At 39.8% G+C, this 17,304-nt stretch overlaps 8 protein-coding genes across 8 annotated transcripts; 5 read left to right on the forward strand and 3 right to left on the reverse strand.

Moving 5' to 3' along the window:
- Positions 1-776: 776 nt before the first annotated feature.
- Positions 777-2,844, forward strand: BDF20DRAFT_819288 (uncharacterized protein; the record flags this gene model as incomplete). Its single annotated transcript, XM_053077447.1, has 6 exons — positions 777-837; positions 924-1,009; positions 1,118-1,399; positions 1,470-1,677; positions 1,744-2,472; positions 2,561-2,844. The coding sequence occupies 6 exons, from the start codon at positions 777-779 to the stop codon at positions 2,842-2,844; spliced, it is 1,650 nt and encodes a 549-aa protein (XP_052936400.1).
- A 277-nt stretch (positions 2,845-3,121) lies between these two features.
- Positions 3,122-4,504, forward strand: BDF20DRAFT_869651 (proteasome subunit alpha type-7). The gene is made up of 4 exons (XM_053081006.1): positions 3,122-3,326; positions 3,421-3,672; positions 3,786-4,082; positions 4,160-4,504. The coding sequence occupies exons 1-4, from the start codon at positions 3,228-3,230 to the stop codon at positions 4,259-4,261; spliced, it is 750 nt and encodes a 249-aa protein (XP_052936401.1). The 5' UTR covers positions 3,122-3,227; the 3' UTR covers positions 4,262-4,504.
- Positions 4,505-5,055: 551 nt separating this feature from the next.
- On the reverse strand, positions 5,056-5,268 carry BDF20DRAFT_869659 (uncharacterized protein; the record flags this gene model as incomplete). The annotated part of the gene is made up of 1 exon (XM_053081007.1): positions 5,056-5,268. A coding segment is annotated over exon 1 (151 nt), but the record flags the coding sequence as incomplete, so codon positions are not given.
- Positions 5,255-8,093, forward strand: BDF20DRAFT_1000767 (uncharacterized protein). Its single transcript, XM_053074602.1, has 7 exons — positions 5,255-5,526; positions 5,582-5,678; positions 5,749-6,004; positions 6,094-6,369; positions 6,451-6,551; positions 6,663-7,168; positions 7,232-8,093. Exons 1-7 carry the CDS (start codon positions 5,414-5,416, stop codon positions 7,617-7,619), a joined length of 1,737 nt encoding a protein of 578 aa, XP_052936403.1. The 5' UTR covers positions 5,255-5,413; the 3' UTR covers positions 7,620-8,093.
- An 887-nt stretch (positions 8,094-8,980) lies between these two features.
- BDF20DRAFT_913034 (uncharacterized protein) lies at positions 8,981-12,426 on the forward strand (the record flags this gene model as incomplete). The annotated part of the gene is made up of 3 exons (XM_053084018.1): positions 8,981-9,316; positions 9,429-9,577; positions 9,660-12,426. The coding sequence occupies 3 exons, from the start codon at positions 8,981-8,983 to the stop codon at positions 12,424-12,426; spliced, it is 3,252 nt and encodes a 1,083-aa protein (XP_052936404.1).
- Positions 12,145-13,938, reverse strand: BDF20DRAFT_869670 (uncharacterized protein). Its single transcript, XM_053081008.1, has 2 exons — positions 13,598-13,938; positions 12,145-13,502 (listed from the first exon to the last, which is right to left on the reverse strand). Exons 1-2 carry the CDS (start codon positions 13,839-13,841, stop codon positions 12,637-12,639), a joined length of 1,110 nt encoding a protein of 369 aa, XP_052936405.1. The 5' UTR covers positions 13,842-13,938; the 3' UTR covers positions 12,145-12,636.
- Positions 13,939-15,194, reverse strand: BDF20DRAFT_869673 (DNA-directed RNA polymerase I, subunit RPA34.5). The gene is made up of 4 exons (XM_053081009.1): positions 14,944-15,194; positions 14,598-14,865; positions 14,367-14,522; positions 13,939-14,272 (listed from the first exon to the last, which is right to left on the reverse strand). Exons 1-4 carry the CDS (start codon positions 15,067-15,069, stop codon positions 14,079-14,081), a joined length of 744 nt encoding a protein of 247 aa, XP_052936406.1. The 5' UTR covers positions 15,070-15,194; the 3' UTR covers positions 13,939-14,078.
- A 545-nt stretch (positions 15,195-15,739) lies between these two features.
- On the forward strand, positions 15,740-16,028 carry BDF20DRAFT_869679 (uncharacterized protein). The gene has a single exon (XM_053081010.1). The coding sequence runs from the start codon at positions 15,752-15,754 to the stop codon at positions 15,944-15,946; it is 195 nt and encodes a 64-aa protein (XP_052936407.1). The 5' UTR covers positions 15,740-15,751; the 3' UTR covers positions 15,947-16,028.
- Positions 16,029-17,304: the final 1,276 nt, after the last annotated feature.

Here is a 17,304-nt window from a genome sequence, read left to right on the forward strand (position 1 = left end):
GACTACAAAAACACTCACCAGAGATAACTAGCAGGCACCCAACTGAATTTTAAAAAAAACCTTTTATTTTAATGATGGAGACAGATTTCAAACGACATTGCTGAAACGTATAATCGAGTTTAATACTTTTTGTCTTCTGAACCAGTAATCATACACTGGTAATCTAACCCTAGCAGAAGAAGATTGTTTACGTACCATTAGTAAGTTACAATGCCCTCGTTGTCGTTGGACTGCTTTACTAATTCTTAGGTAAAGCAGCGCGGAAATCCCTATAAACAAGGCAGCTTCTGTAACACTTCTAGACTCTTCTAAGCACTGAGCAATTTCTGTAATCTGACCTGCACTGCATTCCAGCCTTTTATTTGCTTTTCTTTTACACAAAGCGTAGCCGGCTGTGTCTGTAGGCTCTCAACAATTTTTGTCATTCTACCTTTAAAAACTTCTCACAATTTGGCATATTATACAATGTTTGTGATTATTGACTTAACAGTTAGTACGTAGTTGGTGTTAGTCTTTTTTAACGTGAACATACACTATCATTGTGTGGTTGCTAAGTTTGAGCCTCTAATCTATGGCTTTCAAATTAATCTCTAATTGACACTCAGATCGTCCAGTAAAAACTCAGAAATGTCTTTTTATTCAGGTAAGATACTGAATTTCGTTGCACAGGTCGCCAACCACTGTATAACTTTTCACTTTCGCCCTCCCCCTTTTTTTTTTTTTCTTAAATTTGGCTTTTTGTTTTTGTTTCTTTTTATTTTTAAAGACAGGATACAATGGCACAATCTAAACCTTTTCACATTAACGATTATCCCGTCGTCATTGGTATTGATTTTGGTAAAGTACCTTAGAAGCATTTTATTACAGAAATTTATAGAGACTGAACGATGAAAAATGATAATTTTTTTCCTTTCTTTTTACAGGCACGACATTCTCGGGCTGTTCCTATGCTTTCATTCAGAATGACGAAGTTGTTGACGTTGTCCGCTGGCCAAAGCAAAACAATAACGTTTATCCAAAGGTATAATAGCTTGTTATTGAAAGATATTGAATGATGATCGAACAAGCTACGATAGCTAAAACGAGTTATATCATTTTCCTTTGTATTCCGATAAAGACACCAACACTGAACTTTTATCAAGGAAACACAAAAGATATGACACAATGGGGAAATGCTGCGCGTTTAGAAATGCAAAGACCTACTGCTCGCAATTCAGTTCTATTGAAGCAATATAAACTCTATTTGGACGAAAATATCGCCAAAGATTTACCGCCACTACCGAATGGGCTGACTATTGTGGAAGCCATTTCTGATTATTTACGTGCTTTTCATGAGCACGTTGTAACTGAATTGAAAAAGGGCTTTGCAAAGAATTATGGACAACACCAATTCAGATATGTAAGTTTTTCATGGGCTTGTGCGTCAAAGTGGAATTGCTCCGTTAACCTTGACACTGTACCAACGATAGTGTTTGACTGTACCGGCCATGTGGTCTGATAAGGCAAAGAGTACAATGCGTGAAGCGGCCATCATGGCAGGCCTCATCAATGAAGATGATCACCGTGATAGACTCATGTTAATTTCAGAACCTGAGGCAGCAGCACTTTATTGTGAAAAGAAATGTGAGCAATTCAACTTGAAGCATAACGATAGATTTATGATTTGCGATGCAGGAGGTAAAAGCGAAATGGCAATTATACTTAGGACAGGATAAAGGGACTGATATGTATGTTACACTCCAGGCGGAACTGTGGATTTGATCGTTTTTGAAATCGATGAGAGAAGTGGTAGAAAATTACGCGAATGCACCAAAGGACATGGGCAATCCTGTGGTTCCGTCTTTTTAGACCGTCGTATGCGAAAGCTGCTCAAGAGAAAATTCAAAGAATACTTATCCTCCATACCCGCTTCTGCTTTTGAAACTATGATGGATACCTTTGTCGATTTGATTAAACCCCAGTTTGACGGAGTAGAGGATCAATTCATTACATTACCTGCTTCCATGAATCTTGCCTCCCTGAACAACCCTGCCATTGGTTTAGAAGATGGTATGCTTTGTTTAACAGCCGCAGAATTGAAAAAGGAAGTATTTGAACCTGTTATTCGCGAGGTGATCAATCTTTGTGAAGAACAATTACAAAAAGCTCAGCGATTACAAGCGATCTTTCTAGTGGGTGGCTTCGGTTCTTCCAATTATTTATTTGAAAGAGTGCAGCAGGAATTTGGATCACGTGTTGGCTTAGTTGCTGTACCTCCCCGTTGTGAGCTGGCTGTCGTGCGTGGCGCTGTTTACTTTGGTTTGAATCCTCGTGTCGTAACAACGCGTATTCCTCGATATTGGTATGGTATTGATACTACAACCACATTTGAAGAAGGCGTGGATCCACCAAGTTATAAGATCATTCGTGCGGATGGAAGTGTAAGATGCGATAATAAATTTTCAGTTTATGTAAAGCGAGGACAACCTTTAGGTAAGGCTCAAAGATAAGAATTCGTGCCATGATATTGGTGGGTTTTAGTGTTTTTGTTTTATCTTACTCTTGAAGCATCATGTTATAGATATTGATAACTGCGTCAGTAAAGACTTTTTTGCTTATTACCCTCATCATACAACGTGTACACTTTACGCAGCTGATACCGAAGAACAACCTATTTATACAACAAGTCCGGGTGTGCACAAAGTTGCTAACTTTACTATCCCTATGCCCGCATTAACAGGTGTTGCTGAAGGTGAAAAGGTTGACTTGACCATCAAGATGTATTTTGGTGAAGTGGAATTAAAAGTAGAAGCTGTTATTCGAGGAAAGACCTACGGCACGACTTGCACATTTGATACAGATTAGACATTCTTAGGCATTATCAACATTTTACTATAATTTATGATTTGTTTTGGGAAAGCTCTACTAAATATAAGGATGGAGCCTGTTTCTAATAACATATAAAGGTTTGGTTGTTTCTTTTTTTCCTTGTAACATAATGCTTGATGTTGGCTCTTTTTTCTCTTTGGAAGTCTTTTTGACTTGAATAAAGGAAAAGTAGCTTGAAATTTAAAGAACCGCCTTTGAGTGGTAGAGACTGATGACGTCCGTAGACGCGTGTATTTAAAGAGTGGATCTTGAATACGTATCTTTTTGCCGCCGAAAGGAAAAAGTTCAAAGTTACTTATTGCTCCTTTTCTCACATTTAATCCAACCATTTCATACATACTCTCCATCATCATTAAATAATGTCTGGATACGATCGCGCTTTGACAGTATTTTCTCCTGACGGTCACTTGTTTCAAGTAGAATATGCCTCAGAAGCCGTTAGAAAGGGTACCTGTGCCGTAAAGTATTGCATAAAGATATGACAACCTACAACAAAGCGCAAACGATGACATTTGTACTAATACGTATATTTCATCCCACTAACTAATTTAGGTGGGTGTTCGTGGAAAGAATGTTGTCGTTCTTGGCGTTGAAAAGAAATCAGCTTTAAAATTACAAGATCCTAGAACTGTGCGTAAGATTTGTATGCTCGACGATCACCTGTGTATGGCCTTTGCAGGTTTAACTGCGGATGCTCGCGTGCTGGTCAATAAGGCTAGACTTGAATGTCAAAGTCAACGTTTAACAGTTGAAGACCCAGCTTCTGTAGAATATATCACACGTTACATTGCCGGAGTCCAACAAGTAAGGATTGAGTTGTTATACATATATATTTAAAGGAGCGGAAATCAGTATGCTGGAAAAGGAAGAATACACCTATTGATCTCTTTGATATAAAAATCATAACTTTATAATAGAGATATACTCAAAGTGGTGGTGTTCGTCCATTTGGTATTTCTACGCTTATTGTCGGTTTCGATTATCAAGCGCCAAAATTATATATGACAGAACCCTCCGGTGTGTACACGGAATGGAAAGCAAACGCTATCGGTCGAAGCTCAAAGACAGTTCGTGAATTTTTGGAAAAGAATTACCATGAGGATATGGAAGAAAAGGAAACAATCAAATTGACGATCAAATCATTATTGGAAGTGGTTCAGACAGGCGCAAAGAATATCGAAATTGCCGTAATGACATCAGATGGAAAGGTTAAGGTAGAGTATATGATAATCTAGAAGTTTTATAAATGTGATGAAGTGAGTGGAGTTTTTAATACCTTGCTTTTATATAGTTCTTGGATCTGGATGAAGTTGAGAATGTTACGGCAGAAATTGAGAAGGAAAAGGAAGAAGAAGCTGAAAAGAAGAAAAAGCCAACAGTTTCATCAATGTAAAGTTAGAACGTCATTGAAAAGGATCCGAGTCACCAATTATTGAAAGCTTGAATCCTGTCGAAATAAACACGTATATGATAACATATTTAAGTGACTCACTTGTGTGCTTTTCTTGATTTGAAGAAGCTTTCATTGTTTTAACAACAAAAAAGCGGACTGTCTTCGTTTTTAATGGTCAAGGAACAGAAATTTTCAATGATAAAATGCTGGGATTTCTTTCAAGTTTTCTTTTTTTTTTTTTTTTCTTTTCCTTCCTCGAACCTATATTCTTGCTTTAGACAGCACAACAACTAACAACAGCAAAAGGAGCTCAAACGCTCTGTTCACATATATCAAAATTGGGTAAAAACTAAAGAATATCCATTGATTTTCATTTTATCATCATCATTTGCGATTCAAAGAGAAAAGGCTGCCACTGATCCTGCAAGCGATTCTTCAGATATTGCTCCTGTGCGGGCGTATTATGCACGCATTAACAACCTATCTTTCTTTATCATTGTGTTGATGTATATCATACGACTTGTATAGGCTTTATTGTATAATCTGTGTAACTATGCAAGGAATTTATCCTATTCCGCTGCACCAGCCTTTCTATTCATTTGTATGTTTAGAGTTTAAAGGATGAAGGAGCTATTACAGGCCATGACAGTTTCTAAACTAGTTAATAACAAAGTCTGAAAATAGAGCTCTGCATGTAAATTTACGCAATTTACTTGAAAGCTGGCGAAAAAAAAAGGATGTCATGTGTAATTGAAGAAAATTCAATTAATGCGCTGAAAATTAAATACAAGGCCAAAAAAAAAAAAAAAAAAAAGTGACGGTCTTCACGTTACGAAAGCAGTAAATGAACACAAAAGCCCTGATCCATGTCCAGTAAATCTTGTACGCGTAAAGTTCAAAGCAATGATCACTGCATAGGAGCAATAAATGGAGGGCAATGGAAAAGACAGGCACAGGATCATTTGCAGCCGCCACCCCATAAAAAAAAAGAAAAAAAAAAAAAAAGAGCAAAGCTTTGATTGCATTTGCATAAATGATATGATAAACAAAACCATATACAAATAGCACGAAACCGAAGCGACGCTATTCCTAACATAAAAAAATGTCTCTGTTTTCCTCTATCCCAAGTTTGAAGCGTCTTATAGGAAGATAATGTCGTGGCAGCAAAATCTCTTGACACTCATCGAGAATACGCCTTTAAACAATATTGACGGAGAAGTGATCAGGATTATGGCAGAAATACAAGATCCGCCATTACTTGAATTGTAAGTACATGTTACTGGACGGCTTTATGAACGGCACACTGACCCTTAAGAGTAGACTTGGGAACTCATTGAAGGTGGGGGAGTTGCTAAAAACTGCGCTTGAGCAACAACTAAGTAATAGAGACAATAGACAGGCATTACTTATTCTTCAAGTAACGTATATTGCACGCCGATAGATCAGTCTTTAAATTTAGTCTAACGCCAGCTTCTCTCTTTTAACAGGCTCTGGCACGTATTCCTTTTCACAAGCTCATTCTAGTGAAGAATGCACTCGGAAAGGCAGTAGGTAGAGCGAAAAAGGTTGCTACAAGGAACGATGATAATCTACTGAAAGATATGACTGAACATGTCATTGAGCATTGGACAAAGTTGTATAATACTGGCAGCAGTAGAGGCAGTAATGATAACAATGATGTAGCGACTTCGCCCAGCGATTCTAATAGTTCTGTCAATAATGCAGCGACCAATAATGATACCCGTAAATATCCTGGACTTATTTTTAGATCGTTGCACATCTAGCATTTTAAAACCCCTCTTTCTTCTTGTTCAACCTCAATGTTTTTGTAGAGAATTTTGCCGTTAAAAGCAATATACCCTACAATAGCAACAGCACGAAAGCGAATAGTCCTGTTGATCTCGCCATATCTAAAGAACCCCCAATGTTCATCAACAATGATGGCTCAACAGCTGCAACCTGGAGTAGTGGACCATCACTTATACCAAACCGTACTGCTGCGTATTCAACTGTCAGCCATACCAGTAGCATTGATAACGTAACAAAAACGCCTAGGGTGCAGCTCGGAGAAACTGATCTCAATGGTGGACTTCAAAGAAAGCGTTCAAGTAAGTGAAAAAACGAAATCGATGAAAAGTTTTCTATTCAAAGAATTAGTAATAATTGTGTCTCCTTTCAATCAATTATAGAGGATGATGATCAAATCCCTCCTGCAAAAAGGGTTCGATTTAAAGACGACTTGACTGACGTGAGACTCTTTGATAGGCATCCTTCAGAATGGCAAACTATGGTATAATATGATTTGAGACCTATTTATTATGAACGTATCATGTATCTGCGCATAAGCTAACAGGTCAAAAATTCAAAAACCTCTTTAACAAACCAATCAATATGCTAATAGCTAAGCAAAGAAAAAGAGAATCAATCTAAATCGAATAGTGATGAACGGAATGAAACGAATGCTTGGCACAGGCCTCCCAAATTGAAATTGAGCAACCCTAATATTGTTTTACGAGGGCGAGTTGACTCACCTGAAGCAATTGCACAAAGAAATAGAGAGGCGACGACTTTGCAAGCTGCTTATCTCGATGATACGAGATTCTTACCGATGACTCCAAAAGAACCAGACAAAGACGATAATGCTGTTGACAATAATTCACCAGCAGTGCCTATTATTCCTTTACAAGATATTAGTGCAATTCCTACCATTGAATCTAACAATACAATAAACGTAAAGGACGAAAACAGTCATCATTTGGCGGACAAAGGTCCTGCCGCTCAAATGCCAGCTTTAGTAGATCCAAATACAGATACCCTGAACACGCCAACAACTGCACTTTCTGATAATGCGAACAAAGCAATCAATGAACTCGATCAAATAGAGAAAATCATTAACAGTAATCCAGAGTGAGTAGCATACTTTATTGTGACGTTTTAGATGTGCCATCTTATACTCGACATTTATTCTAGGCTTCTTGCAACATTCAAAGAACTATGCCATTGTGCCAAGCAAAAGCAGGATCTAACCGACATTGAAGCTGTCCAATTCATTGAACAGCAAGCGCAACCAGAACAATCAATTCTACAACAGGTTCCATCAAATGATGCGGAGGATATGAATGATGCAGACAAAGGGGACTATAGCTCTCGTACCGGCAATAACTATAAACCATATACTTGCCGTACTAGTACCAGCAGCCATGATAGTTCTATTAGTAGCACTAGCACTCGTGGAAGCCGCGGTGTTAGCCACAGAGGCCATGCTAGCAAGAATGCTCGTCCTATGTGCCATTTCTATAACACAAAAAGGGGATGCAGGAGATCCCCTTGTCCTTTTAGGCATGTTGATCCGGAATAGTAGTCACTTATAATACCCTTTTTGCTTCAGCAATTACATATTAGCCATAGACTATGAATCTTAACACTATTTTATAGAGCAACGTACAGATTCTATAATAAACCAAACAACAGCGATGACGCTATCTGCTTGGCTAAAAAGCACACTGTTTCGTTTAAAAGCCAGATTTTTCTTTTTCATTTTTTTTTCAAGAATATAAGAAAGAATAGGAGGGTCGGCGTCACTTTGCGGGTAGTGTAAGGCAAAGGACACCTGCGGAAACCCGAGATAGCAAGCCAGAGCCCAGGTTTCCAGGAGGAAAAAATTAGATTAACAACGTGAGGAACTATGTTCCTCATTATAGTTGTTAAACTATAAAGAACAGATACTACACTTGATCTTAGCCAAAAGGCCTGAGAGGATAAAGATCTCATCCTTTTCTGCGTTTTCGATGCCTTTTTATACTTTTTGGACAGATGCTGCGGAGGGAGAAAATCTCTGAAATGACAGTCAAAAAAGGCCGCGGTTTTAGATTGAAGATGATACCGATTCTCCCAATTAAGGGCCAATCATCATGACCATCACTTGCCTTGTGGGCATCTGAGAAAGAAAAGGGAGGGGCATTATTGTAGACGGTCAAGCAAGCAGGGTGAAGCATACATTATATACACTTGGTAACGATATCCTTCTCCTATTTGTTCCATGTTGGAAGCTTTTCTTCGATCCCAAAAACGCTACAAGTTGGTTGAAACTCCCATGCATCTCCCTTCACACAGTCATAACAAAAAGGTTTCGTACTCGGGTACAATCTGTATAGCTACCGCGCATCATTTGACCAGCAATTCATGCTATTCACTTGATTTTTTGCGTCAAAAAAGAATGATTAGATTGGCAATAATTAGGGGACAGTTTTTATGATGAAAAGCAGATAACCAATGTTTCAAATTCTCAGAAGGATTACCAAAACACTTACTGTTTCTGAGAATGACCGCCTCAAAGAGGTCTTTGACGCATGTAGAGCTATCTTAATGAATTTTTCCAAGATTAGTCAGTAAAAGCTATGGTGTGATCTCACTTTAGCGCTTAAACGCTTTTGCTGTCCGGAATTCATGTTCATAAAACTCATTACATAAATGAAGTTTGTAGCTCCGATTAAGAGATTTTTCTTGGTTGTACCCCCACATTGACCTCAGCTCTTTCTTTTTTGCAACTGTTCATAATTGTTCATTCATAGAGAAACTTGCATTATTATACAATAGGGCATTTTTTGGGTTTCTTCTTTCCTTTTGCCCACAAATACCAGCATAAAAGCACATTTGTATTTATTCCCATTTTCTGTTAAATAAGTTAAACTATTACTTTGTAAAGATACACTTCGTATTATGCACGCCACAACGTCATTTCACGCCTCTATTACCTTGCCAGCTCTCAATAACAAGCAATTCGATGTACATATCAAAAAAGGGCAAAACGTGAAAGATTTGGTTTACCATCTTGTGCAAACTTACAACATACCACCTTATTTAACGACCACTGTACATTCTCTAATCTTGTCTGTCTTACGTGACGAGAGTTGTTCATCGTCATCTCTGTCAACACAACAACACGCAAAACAAAGCAAAAAAGACAGTCGTGATCAATACAAGCAAAGCCTGCGCAATTCCTTCATGTCAGCATACCAGTTACATACCCTTCAATATAACAAAAAACCTGAAGAAGTAAGTCGTCCTTGTTTTTTGATATCATTGAACAGCTTATGCAAAAACTACGTTGTCGGGCTACCCAGGGAAAACCCAATTAAAAAATGATTGTTTCCAACTTTTTTAATAGGACATTTTCCCTCGAGCATATCATACTTTAATACACTGTCCGATATCTAGCATCTTCGACACATTGCTTGAATTAGAACAAAGTTACGCTATAGCTATACAAGAGTTATTGACAGCAAGTGATCAAGAACTCGTCAATATTCAAGCGAGGTAAAAGAATGGAATGCTCCAAGGGGACGCGTGCGTTTACATAGCCTATTGAATCGTTATATTTTTATTTTTTTTTCATCAGACAGGCACAAGAAATTGAGTCTGCATCTAGCCATTCATTCAGCCATCAAGAGACTAACCACCAACTTACGGCATCGTCTACTTCTTCTTTGACGAGCACACATACTACGAACAGCAGAAACAGCAGTAGTGCGAATGGTGTGGGCAATAACAGTTTAACGGCGATTTTTGCTCGACAAGTAGAGGAGATGGAAATATTTCAAGCAACATGGCAATCAGAGATAATACAAGCGCAACAGATCCAACGGCAAGAATATCGAGAATTTGTCATTGAGCTTTACAAGGAATATCAATCTCGTCTGTCCGTGCTAGCAGAAGCGGAGGCAGCAGCTGAAAAAGTAAGCAAAGAAGGAGGCGAGGGCAAAAAACTGGCGGAGAGTCCTCGTAGTAGTCCTCATCATCTTCTATCGGCAGCAGCAGCTACTAAACTGGACGGAAATGAGATGGTGATTGCCGCAGCGAACCGTGTGGGGCAACTGGAGGAAGGAGAAGAGGACGAGGAAGCAGACAACAACAGAACAGCGATGACAGGCGAGGGTAGTCTGAAAAGTGAAAGTCAAACATCCGTCTCCTTGACATCTCGTAAAAACAATGGCCAACAACAACAGCAGCCTAAAGGACGACGACGCAGAACAAATTCTTTAGCGAGTTTGGGTAGTTCTTCGGGATATAACAAATCTGCTTCCTCTTTATTGTCTACTTCGCCTGCGCCGAACGAATTAGCTAGCCTTGTTCGCACGACGTCTTTGAGCGACAACAGCTACTTGGAGGAAGATCCAGCTGCGAAAGAAGCGGTCAAAAACATACAAGAGATGGGCTTTGTAAGGGAACAAGCAGAAATTGCCTACATCCTAGCGAATCAGCATATGGAATCAGCGATTGCTTTACTATTAGAAAATCCCGAACGAGTGGACGCGTTTATGGCAGAACGAAAGTTACAACAGCAGCAATTACAACATCAACAACATTTTTCGCAAATGGCCAGACCGCCTGCTAGCTCCAGCACACCTTATCGACGATCCCATTCGCTCAGTCAAGTGCCGCGTCCTAATATTCATCAATTGAAGGGAACAGCAACAGGAGCGGCATCCACATCGAGTCTTACAGCGAGTAACAATAGCACACATTCTAGCATGAATACGAGGCGTCATTCTCTGCAGCGATTTGCTACCACGCCGACATTTTCAAGCCTGTTGGGTGGAGGGAATAAACAACAAAATGGCACGTCTCATCAACAACACCAGTATCAACAGCAACAGCAGCACCAGCACCAGCAACAACAACAACAGCAAAAAGGTTGGAATCCTCTTTCTTTCTTGCACCAGCAAAAGCAAGCTTTGGAAAACACAAATCTCAGTTCTGTTCGTAAATTGGGTGGTTGGTTAGGGAAGGCGATGGAGAATTTCGGTATTGATCATGCACAAGGCAGCAGCGACGGTGTGCCGCATCATGGAGGAATCGCGTCATCGATGCAACAACAACAACAACAACAGCAGCAGCAAACAACGGGGCTACCTTTACTGGTAGAATCGTTTAGTGTCATGATGGGTACAGCACAGATTAAATCGAACTATAATTTACGGCTTCTCGTGCAAGATAGCAACGAACTATTCAACCCGGTGATATACGATCGAACGAGAGAAATGGCGTATCGCGCAGAAACAGCGACAAAGCTCTACAATACCAGGCACCATCATTTATCAGCAGCCATTGTCATTGTCGAACTGAACGAATTGGCTGGTAAAAGGAGACATCATCAAAAGAAGGGTACGACCCATGAGACAGTGGTGACCGAAGACAAAGGAGACGGTTGGAGACATTACAAAAGCGGAAAGGGAAACAACAAGGCGTTATTTGAGCGTTGTCAGCAGTCGACTGAATTCCACTTTCCCAACATGGAAGCACAACTGACGCTCATTGAACAGGATTTCAAACAGGATGAATTACTACAAGAAGGCAGTTTCTTTATCACGAAGCACTCCAACTTGCCCACCACGCAAATTGTTTTTCATCTCATCATGGACACATCCTCTGCTTCCTTCACCGCTCTGGACTTGTCGTCCAACCGTCATCATCATCCGCTTCTCCTTGGTTTCAGACATATTCTGAAAATGGCGTCTCATTTCGATATTTCATCTCTTTCGATACCACTTTTATTACTACCCGATCGATGGATAGAACACGCGCCACATGATCTTGGCCTGTTGACCTGCGGCAGCAATAGCAGTAGTCAGACGGTCAATGACATGTTGTATAAACGTGGTGAAGCGATCATGAAATGTGTCAAGGGCTTTTTGATTGAGAACTCAAGGAGTAGTAAAGGAAATGATGGATTGTTGGACAGAGCAGAAAGTATGTCGGGTCGAGGAGGCATCCGCAATATCGAGTTTATACTGCCGAGTCGACCTGATATTTATCAATCCACGGCTGTCAAAAGTAGTAGTCATATGAAACTGTCACCGGCAGCTCAACAGCAACAGCAACAGCAACAACAACAACAACAACAACAACAACAGCAGCAGCAGCAGCAGCAGCAGTCATCACCGTACGTTTCTGATCACTCTAGCTCGGCTTCTGCTTTGGATACGTCTGCTACGATGACCACGGCCAACGCTGATGGCATGGCTTCATTCACTGCTGCACCTAACGATGTATCTCCTCCATTGCCTCCTTCAAGATCAGATTATCATGGCGAAATATCACAGGAAGTTGAAAAGGCATTTACACACTTCAGAAACTTGTTGGTCAATTTATTTAGAACGAGTTAATGAGGAAAAAAAGAATTAAAAAACGAAAAAAAAAAAGAAAAATAGCAAGCTATTTAGCTATAGTATATTAAGAAAGTATAGTTATGTTTGTAAACTTTGAAGAAAGAGGGTGGGAGGCGGAAAGAAAAAAAAACGGACTATACATGTAGGTGCTATGGTGGGGAGGGCAGAGAGGTTTATTCTTTGAGAAATGGTTTTTTTTTTTTTTTTCTAAAGATTGCCACTGAGTAAAAGGTCAATAGCGGCTTCCACATTGCCTCCAGTTGCTTGTAAAGCTCTAATATTTTTGGCAGCCTCCCAGAAACCCATATCATTTAATTGTTGTAATTGCACTTGGAAACGTTCTTCAGGTGGACGTGTATCCGCTGGTGATGCGGGAGCAGCAGCTCCTCCTGCTCCCATGCCAAATAAAGCGGCCATTCTTTGTTGTAATTGAGGATCGACAGGAGGTACGTTACCGAAGCTAGCAAAAGGGTTCTGCTGCTGTTGTGGTTGCTGTGGAGTAGATGATGTCTGTGTTGTATTGGGTGAAGAGGGGGTTTGTGTTTGTGTTTGTGCCATAGCTGCGAATGGATTGAATGCTCCTGCTCCTGCTCCTGGCATACCTCCTCCCATGCCCATGTTTTGCATTGCACCTGCCATGGTGGCCATTTGACGGATCATGTCAGGATTGGATAGCATCTGTCTAAACTCGGGTGTTTGCATCATGGCACGGATTTCGGGCCCCATACCCGCTAATTGAGGATTGGTCTGAATGATGGAATCCAAAACACCTGGGTTTTGTAAAACACTCGACATGTATTGAGCAAACATGGGATTTTGTAGCATTTGATTCATCATGTTGGGATCCATCATGCTGCCAAAGCTGTTGCCCATAGCACCTGCACCGAATCCGGCACCAAACATGTTGTAAGGGTTTGATTGAGAGTCGTTCGGCATACCTGCAAAACCGGCAAAAGGATTAGGATTGGGTGCTTGCTGTGTTGTAGGTTGCTGAGGTTGCGAAGAAGGTGGTGCACTGGAGGCGGTAGTGTTTGTGCTGCTTGCGTTGTTATTACTTGAAGTCGAAGCATTGGCTAAATGAGAAAGTGTGAGATGAGGCCATGGTCAAAAGCTGAAGGGTTGGGAGGGACGCTCTCCAGCAAGAGGCTTTCTCTTTCAATATGCTTACTTTTATTGGTAGTACCACCTGATTTCACCATGTGAACAGTATGTCCATTGGCTATATTGCTTTCTTCTAAAGTAGCGGGGTCTTTCAAGATACGCCCTGAAAAGATAAGACGTTGATTTTCTGCAGGAACTTCGGTTTTCTTAGCAATCTCATTTTTCAAATCAAGAATGGTTTTATCGTTTTCTATCGATATCACATATTTTTGACTCGATGACTTGACATTCACTTCGATGGTGGTGGGCATGTTGGTCTTACAAATAAATTATAGTTGGAAGGGAACAAAAGAGAAAAATATAAAAAAAAAGGACGCGCGGAAAGAAAGTTCTTTGATTTTCTTTTTTCTGCTCAACGAAACTGCGTTTTTACTTTATCCAATGAAAGCAGGAGATGACGTACACAAAAAACAGCCCATTTCATTAAAAAAAAAAGAAAAATGCATGATTGAGCACTTGGCAATGCTCGATTGTCGCAGGTACAGTTTTTATTTCTTTTCTTTCTTATCCTTCTTCTTTTTGTCTTTTTTGTCCTTTTTCTCTTTCTTTGCTTTCTTGGCTGCTTTATCATTGGGTTGTTCTTCGTCTATTTGTCTCTTTTGGCCTGCCTCTGTTGTTTCTTCTGATTTAGGCTCTTCATTATCACTTGTCTCCATTTTATCAGCTGCTGTGATTGGCTCACCTTTTTTCAACAAAATACCCATTTTTTTTAATCAACAGACCGTTCTCATTTTTTTTTTTGTTTGCAGTAAGAATAATAAAGGGGGAGGACTCACCTGAGTAATATCCATAGGGTTTATATCTCATCTTGAGTCCTTCAGGTTGTTCTCTCTTGTAAACAGGTTTTTCGAGAATAGACTGAGCCAAGATGGTTGTATCAGGAATGTCTACTTCTTGATTCAAAATGAGGTATTTATCAAATGTCTTGGGCGCTATAGACAATAGATCATTCAACGAGGTTAGTTTTGATGAGACACTATGGATGGCTTGGATATGGGTCTCTATACCAAATACGAATCTGCCATTCTCTTCTCTAGAGGGTAGTAAACAATCAAAGGATAGCATTTCATGACCACTGATACCTAAATCCTGCGTTTCTTCGTTGGATGCTGCTTCATCTTCTTTTGGCATGTCTGATGCGGTATCTTCTGTTGGCACTGTATACAAAGCATATTTATTGCTGGATTTTTGAAATTGACACAGTGGTTTTTTTGAAGCTTTTGTTGTGTCTGCAGGCAAGTGAATGGCCATGTTGGCCACGTCTTCTTCTGTCAACTATAATAGTGATGAGGATATGCATTTTAATTACATGTTCAGTGTCTGTTGGTGCATACTCGATTAAAATAGCTTTACATTGTCTGGGATACGAATCAACCAAAGTTCTTTGTCATCGTCCACTACTGATTCTTTGTCAAATGGCGAGTCAAATTTGGAAAGAGCTTCTTTAAATCCTTCTGGTAGACTACAAATTTTTATCATTATAATTTTGTTTGAGAAAAAAAAAAGGCTTTTTGTTGGGGAAAAAAAAAAACTAGTTTCAAGACTTTACGTTGCCATGATGTTTAAAATGCTGTTACTATTCCACTTGGAATGCTATTATGCTGTCAAACACACAATTAAAAAAAAAAAGGCTTTTTCATTTTCTGTTCCAATGGAAATGCCGTCACGCCTTTGAGCAAAGGGCGGTCACAATTTCAAAGCAGGCGGCCCAAAGTGAGAGCTGCAAACAATTGATTTAAAGAGAAATGCGTTGGTATGCTTTTTGCTGCATTGATACCTTCTTTTGCATTGACCCCTCCAACACACGGTCAACCTATTACTAGGGAAAAAGAAAAAGAAAAAAAAAAAAGAGGACGTTCTAGATCGACATGGCATTTTCAATATTGCTACAGTTTATTGACTTTAGATTTGGACAACACAAAACATAATTTTAGACGATAAATAGACTATGTTGAAACGAATTCAATATAATAGTAGACCGTTAAGAGTAAATGCTAGACAGTTTTTTGCACAACAGTAGAAAGTACAAGCTTTTGTTCTTTTTACATGTAAAAATCAAATTGGATTCGTTCCAGCGATGTTGAAGGTAGGGGGAGTCTTATATTTTTAGTCGCGTAAACTCTTTCGGCCTTCCCAACTTCTTTCAAGTGCTGTAGGAAGTATGCTGCATAACAGTGATATTGGGCTTTGGAGCCTGTCTTGGCAGTTGGCAGTTGGCATATCGCTTTCGATGCCCTTGATTTTACCCGCTTTCTTCGTCTCTAGCCTTCTTCACTGCCCTTTTTCTCTGCTTTCACACTGGCGCTCTGTTTTCGCTTCTTATGGCAACTCCCAACTACGAGTAGGATACGTTTGAAGAGAGGTTTTTATTGACAAAATATTTTCTTTAAAACCCAGTGGGTACAATGTTATATAAAATTGCCCGGGGCAGATCCGACTGTTTATAAAGTATCTAAAAAGCCCTTCAAGATCAAGGGTAAAAACGAGGTTATCACAAGGTTGAGTGATTATGAGGAGACATCCATTGGAGCAGTAAAGATCCTAGAGCAACATCCAAGGGAGGGGGTTCTTTGACGTGGAATAGATAGTCTAGCTCATATAGTATGTAGCAGAGGATCGGCCATTGGTGTTCCCATTGACGTTTTATCGTAGGTTGTCTTGGCGGGTGGTTAGGTAGCTGATTTAGAAGATACGAAAGGGGATCTTCTATTTGCTGTGGTTGCTGCAAACGCGAGTGCATATGCAGGCATTGGATTGAGTGTGTCTTTGTTAACAATGCTGAAGGGTGCCGGATGCAGTAGGTGGTGTTACCACTAGGTAACCAACCAAGTCGCCAACGAAGACATCGACTTCTTTCTTCTCTTGTCATTGGAAGCCATAGTATGGGCTACGAGTAGGATACGGTCTGTTACTCGGCTTGTGTGACCAAAAGCAGGCCGATGCTCGACCCTACCATCGTCAGCGGGATACAGCTTTATGATATTTACATTCGGGGTAGCTTTTATTGAAGTGACCCATTTCATGACAGTCTTTACATTTGGTAGGGTCTGAATAAGTGCACAACAAGGTTAATAATGTCCCAAACAACACATTGTATTGTGGTTTGCCTTTACCGAACGGGGATTTTCCTTCTTGGTGTACTTTTTGTTTCACCAAATTGATTTTATTTAGGATGATACTCTTCTACATGCGTGTAGAGGGGTAGTACTGAGCAAGAGGTAATAAAGAGGAAAAATAAGAAAAGAAGAAGGGTGTTGAGGAAGTTGAAACATAAATATGATTTTTAAATTTGGCAACATAAGCTTTCGTTGAATAACATGTATGATAACAAGATGATTTACGCGTTTAATGTCACGTTTAAAGTATGCAAGACATTGGAAATTCGATTCGACGCTATGATGATACCTTTGCTGCGTAAGGCAGCAAGCAAGCACCATTCGAACTCATAACTGTTCCATTAAAACTTCTTGCATGGCTTACATGCGCTACAGACTGGAGACTGAATTATCGCTAGAAAATGAAGAGACCTACTGGATAAACGCGATATAGAAGGATTTTTTATAGTCATGGACAATTGTAGAATTTACTATTGTAAATTTGCTGTAGAGGGTATCCATAAGCGTGGCTACAAGCTTCTATTCATGCCTTCCTACGCGTCATTTTTGAACTTTATTGAGAATGCTGACCAAGGATTAAAAGTAATATCCAACGCCA

The sequence above is a fragment of the Mycotypha africana genome, assembly GCF_025528875.1.
Source record: "Mycotypha africana strain NRRL 2978 chromosome Unknown BDF20scaffold_5, whole genome shotgun sequence".
Taxonomy (NCBI): domain Eukaryota; kingdom Fungi; phylum Mucoromycota; class Mucoromycetes; order Mucorales; family Mycotyphaceae; genus Mycotypha; species Mycotypha africana.